Source organism: Triplophysa rosa, linkage group LG1 (genome assembly GCF_024868665.1).
Source record: "Triplophysa rosa linkage group LG1, Trosa_1v2, whole genome shotgun sequence".
NCBI classification, from domain to species: domain Eukaryota; kingdom Metazoa; phylum Chordata; class Actinopteri; order Cypriniformes; family Nemacheilidae; genus Triplophysa; species Triplophysa rosa.
This window is the reverse complement of record NC_079890.1, coordinates 39,808,272-39,814,271: the sequence shown is the minus strand read 5'-3', so window position 1 is coordinate 39,814,271 and position 6,000 is coordinate 39,808,272. Positions and strand designations below refer to the sequence as shown.

General features: G+C 36.6%; 1 protein-coding gene across 2 annotated transcripts; it reads right to left on the bottom strand.

The window, feature by feature from the left end:
* Positions 1–381: 381 nt before the first annotated feature.
* LOC130556336 (macrophage mannose receptor 1-like) lies at positions 382–4,986 on the bottom strand. Of its 2 annotated transcripts, none has more exons than XM_057337270.1 (6): positions 4,829–4,986; positions 4,514–4,581; positions 2,534–2,905; positions 1,165–1,500; positions 977–1,068; positions 382–907 (listed from the first exon to the last, which is right to left on the bottom strand). In XM_057337270.1, exons 2-6 carry the CDS (start codon positions 4,548–4,550, stop codon positions 770–772), a joined length of 975 nt encoding a protein of 324 aa, XP_057193253.1. In that variant the 5' UTR covers positions 4,551–4,581; positions 4,829–4,986; the 3' UTR covers positions 382–769. The 2 variants fall into 2 exon arrangements, with proteins under 2 accessions (XP_057193253.1, XP_057193332.1); XM_057337349.1 differs by having other exon boundaries at positions 4,514–4,569.
* Between the last annotated feature and the right edge of the window lie 1,014 nt (positions 4,987–6,000).

Genomic DNA, 6,000 nt, shown 5'->3' with positions numbered 1-6,000 from the left:
TATGGTCAGAGACGTTACATTTCCCTCACACGCTTGCAGTATTCCACCAATCACTACACACTGGTGAACTGGCCAATCACAGCACACCTCGCTTTTCAGAGCCATGAGCTTTGTCAAAAATCAGCTCGTTTCAGAGAGGCGGAGCAAAGAGGAGATACAAACATGCACGGTATGTGGAAAATACAGCGTTTATCAACCTTAAATCCTGTTTACACATTACATCACATCTAAAACAAACCATAATATTCCTTTTAGCCGTATCATATCACCCCTTTAAGTAGATACAAAATTGGGCTAACAGTGTAACAATTTATTTTATATAAAATTTCTGTTGATATTAATTGATATTATTATTTTATTGCATATAAATTGTATTAAATTGAATGAAAATTACTCAACAGTTATTGATTCTTTTCAAGATCTAGCGGAAGTTCAGTTTGGGCCACATAACATTTGCCCTGAAACCGTCTATATTAGTACAGTGAAATATTGCTTTACATTACACAAAATAAAATAAAAGGGAACAATATGTAAACATTTTCTAAAACTAGCAAGAATATTAAGTTTGAAGTTTTAAAATCTTCAAACTCTTAACTGAGATCCTGAAAGTGGTGCAAATGGAAAAGCTGCTTAGATACAAACTCACAGCTGTGAAGTCAGCCAACGAATGGGTTTCTTACTATTACATTTACAATGGAAACATGATCTCATATTCTATAGGTCACATAAATAATCTACAGAGATGATCATCTTCAATAATTCCAGTCAATCAAGCGGTCGATGGCTCCTTTTCACACCGTGACGTCGACTCTTCAGTGACTTCATCATGGAAGATTTGGTGTGAATATGTCCTCAGTGTTACGTTGGATCCAGCGTCCATCCCCTTCCCTGACAGGACCTGATTTATCTGAAGAGAAGATTGAACGGTAAACCAGATCATTAAATCCACCGGTCATTCAGACATGTTTGAACTCACCTTCTCTTCCACGGCCGCCATCACTGTAAACTCTGTCAGATTATCCTCTGCGGTCACCGACACCATCAACGTTTGCCGCTTTCTGATTTGGGCTAATGAGGAAAACATACAAGAATACAAACTTCAGCGAGAACACACATCGTGAATCATTTCACCAGAAGCTGGAAAGGAGAAATAAGAGATCTCACTGCAGAAGAACGGACGTGGAACCGAGCACACGCAGTCACCGATGGCTCCGTCGGCACGGACGTAACCACACGATTCGCTTCCATACAGATTATCAGGCTGCGTGTGGATCCATGACATCGACAGGTGTGACACGTGAGTACCGTCAGACCACAGCCACATGTTCCTGGACAAGCCGATCCATGCTTCCCCTTCCATTTTAGTTGAAATGAGCACAAGTGTGTTCTCAAGTACACTTGTTATTAAGGCTAAATCTGTGTTGTATATTTTGCAGTGCTGCAGAGCGTTGAGCCACGTCTTTCTGGTTTTGATGAAATGATAGTTTATCAAGCTATTTCCTGTAAGATTTTAGACATTTTAACAGTTTGATCTTTTTGATGTGCATTTATTACATGCTGTACGATGACTTTACTCGACAAAATCAACAAAAACGTTTAATCATTTGCGAGTGCCAAAAAAAGTAAAGTGCATTTCATTAGATTTACTTGAAATGACAGTTCACCCAAAAATGAATATTCTTTCATCATTTTGTTCCAAACCTGTGCTGAACACGCAGGAAGATATCGGGAAGATTGTCAAATCACACCCCCCATTGACTCCCATAGTATTTATTTTTCCTACTTTGTCAGTAAATGGGGGATGAGATCAGACATTCTTCCAAATATCTTCCCGTGTGTTCAGCAGAACAAAGAAAATCATACAGGCTTGGAACAATCTGAGTGATGACAGAATTTTCGTCTTTGGGTGAAGTATTACTTGAAGTCAAAGTATACAGTATGCAGTGTTGGGTGTAACTAGTTACTAAGTAATAAGTTACTGTAATTTAATTACTTTCCCCTTGAAAAAGTAAAGTAAGGGATTACTTTTATTTTTTCTGTAATTTAATTACAGTTACTTCTGATGTAATTAAACTAAATACTCTGTGTAATATATGTGTGCGCAATAGTGGAATTAACATTAAAATTCAAAGTCTAACTTTAAAATCCTTGCTTTAATGTATAATTCTCACATCTGTAATACTTTGGTCAGTTAATAATACTACTTTATGTAGTTTAATATTATTTATTTGACTGAATTAAAATAGCCCTTTCATGCCTATCCTTCAATCACTTAACTAATCAAGGTTGATGTAGGATATAGAAAGTAATTAGTAATAAGTAACTAAATACTTTTTGGAGAGAGTCATTTGTACAGTAATCTAATTACACTATTGAATATGTCATTAGTAACTAGTAATTAAGTACTTTTTGAGAGTAATTTACCCAACACTGACAGTATGTAGCGTGTATGTACGTATGTAAATAATGATTTATATTAGCAGACCACTACATAAGCAGGTTGTGAGTAAAAGAGAGAAGAGGAATGTCTTACGTTGGTAGCAAACAAAAAATCTTTGTTCAGCACAGCTCGTGTCAATCCATTCTCCACTACTGGTTATAAATGCACAAGCATCTTGTGTCCGGTCCCTGTTGGGCTCCTGCGACTGCCAATTCGTAAACCCCATCGCCTGCTTCCCGTAAGACCAACGCCAGGTGCTCAGGCCGTCGTACAGCCCAATCCAGGCATACGAGTCGAGATTCCTTTCATCCGCTGCTTCCTGGATCATGGAGCGATCGTCATGGCTCTGAACGGTGGCCAGGTCCAGATGTTTCTCCCTGCAGTATGACCGAGCGTCGTTCCAGATCTTCTGCTCTGGGATCAGAATGAAAGCGTGTGGAGCGCAACAGATCTTCCACACCACTCCTGGCGAGAAAATGAAGCATGCTTAAACGTCACAAATTAATTTTATGCGTGTATATTCAAGCAAATGAAGGTGCTGAAAACGTATCCTCTCAGTAACTTAAAGTTTACCATTTAGATATTAATGATATTACTTTCACATTGTTACTACATAAACTTGTACATTTATAAGAGTGTGTAAAACTGTGTGATAAAAGCATTTAATAAGCAACTGCTATAAGTATACTTCGTAATACTTTTATAGAGTAGAATTCCATCAAAAGTTATAGAGCAGTGTGTACCACAGTTTTTAAAGGACCCATTGTACGAAAGTCCGTTTTTTTTCAGTGTTTAGGTGCTATAATCGGGTCCCCGGTGCATCTAGCAACCCAGAAAACGTGACAAAACAAGATCCCAGTTACTTTGTTTTGGTGTGCCTTTCTCTGCAAGCATGTGAGAAATCGAACTGTTCAGATTTTGCTCCTGATGTGATGCAGAAGCAGGCTCTTATTATAATGTTAGCGCCCCTTAATCTAAACAATTCCACCCACGGCGCTGCAGCCATTGTTGTTTTCACAAGTGACAGCGGTGTACATGACGCCATGGCTTAAGTTCATGGACAACATGCAATGTAGTCGCTGCACAGAGTCCAAACCTCGGAAGAGACAGGAGTGGATTTATTTTATTTTTAGTGGAAATCCATCAGAAACCAGAAGTAAAAACCTGCTTATTTACGCGAATCACTTCAAGTTCAAGTCCTTGAGAAGAGATTCTATACTTTATTGTAAAAGTGTCTGGAGTTGAAAAATGAAATAAAAAAATAGTTATAGCAGTTTAATTGTACATTAATAATAATAAAAAATCAACAATTTTACTAAAACAAGTAAAAAAAACTTTTCTCATCACAAAACTGCCAGAAAATTAAAGACAAACTTCTAAACAAGTTTTGTTTCAAATTTCAAGCTGATATCACAAAAAATGTGGTTTCTGTGATACTTTTAATTGTTACACCAACAACTGCCACTAGGTGTCATGTAGGCTCCAATGGTTTACTGCTGCATACAAATTAATAAATTTCATCATTATATATAAGAAGGACATTCTTGGAGCTTTCCAATGATATATAAGTTTTTGAGATTTATTTTTAAATTTACAATGAAAATATGAATATTTATAATGGTACCAAATGGGCCCACATGTAGGTCAGTGACATTTGTGAAAATTACTTTTACTAAGTGATTTCTATTGCAAAACAGTTCCTTCAGAGCTTTCCAATGATTAAAATGGAATTATATTGCATAACTTCAATGTTCCACTGGAACAGTGACATTTAGCAGCATTTAACAATTTTTATGCTCACTCTTTACTACTCCTACATAATTTATTTTTGTAAAACACTGGTCAAATATGTATTCTAGAGTCTGAGACCTCTCCAATGATATATAGTTTGTTATGATTGGACTAGATTTTAGTTGACTTTAGTTTATTAAAGTAAAAGTAGATGTTCCAATAATGGAACAGTGACAGTTAAAGCTTGTCATTTTAAGGATATTTCTGTGAAGTACATCAAAAGTGTACTTTAAGTTCAAAAGCAGTGTACCAATAGCACACTTGAATAAACGCTTCACTCACCGAGCAGAATCTGAATCTGAATCAGCGTCAGCGTCATTTCTTCTTGTGGTTCTTCACTGAAATATAGGCTGTAGCCTCAATTAAAATCTTATATGTGAACGAAACATTACAACCTAAAACATCACAACCATTACAGACAAAATGTGCCTCTAAATGAAATAGTTTTAGTCATAAATGATTGAATATTTTGATTACATTTCACAAGTGACAACGATCCCTTAAATATTCTCCTGCAATACTCTACTAGAAACCATTTTGAGATTTAAAAAACACCCATGAGTCATGAGATATTATACCCTAAAGCCAATAATTCACCTGCAAATAAACAGAGCTGGAGCTTGAGACGGACGGCCGCTGTGTTCCTCTTTGTAAACTCACGTTTGACTCAACTTATATTCGTTTGACTTGCATTAAGAGTTGCACAGGTATCACATTTTATGCAAAACCTTTTGTGTGGTATATGTAAGACAGAGACTGATTTACATCTCTTAGTTTACTGGCAACCTGAGCATTTTTACTCAAATTCCATTTTTGAAACTAAAAATCTTTGATCAAATAAAGTTTCGGAATGATGGAAATGATCACAGATTTCCCATCTCCTGCAGGATTTGATGCACTTCGGTCAGACTTCAGTGAAATCACTGCCAAGTCAAGCCCGCAAGTGAAATTGTCAGTTGTCATTTGTCAAGTTTACAAATGTTTAAAGTTCGCCAGTCTTATGGAAATGTTTGGAACCGGAGACCACTGAGCAAAACAAACAAGATGACCTCACCTCAAACCGACCCGGCCACTTCAACTAAAAGCTCTTAACGGCCGGTTTAATGAGACCTTATGAACTGTGATGGACCGTGTGAAAACACTAAGCAAGAAATAAATTCATTTTGAACGGCCGTCAAAAGATACTGTTTGCGGTCAGGCTGTTCTGGCCAGTGGAACCTTGACCCCTTAGATTTGATTCACTCTTATTCTTATGTTTTGCATGGCCGCTGTAGTCACGTTTCCCTGAACTTCTGCATAAGAGAGAAAATATTTGTGTAACACCATTTATCACCATTTACATGTAGTCATTTAGCAGACGCTTTTATCCAAAGCGACTCACAGAGAGTTCAGGGAGCGATGTGATATGTCATACAGGAGCAGTAATACAATAGGTGCTGATACAAAGTTACTGGTTTCAACAAAAGCTACAAAAGCCATTACACAAATAATTCTCCAGCAGGGTGAAAATAAATTGTTTAAATAAAGGGCTATACAGCACATTATAGGCTATGCCATCTTGAGTCATTACGGTGTAAATGAGAATTGTACTGAATTGTAAAAACACCAAAAGTCAAAATGATTAACTTCACTTTTTATGAAATCAAGCAATATAACATTTTTTCTTTTTAAATTTTCATAGATTAACATTTGATGGTATCTGGCTTCTGTCAGGTAAAATATGTTAATAATGGAAGATCTTCAGGATGCTCTGGTTTTATATCGGTTTA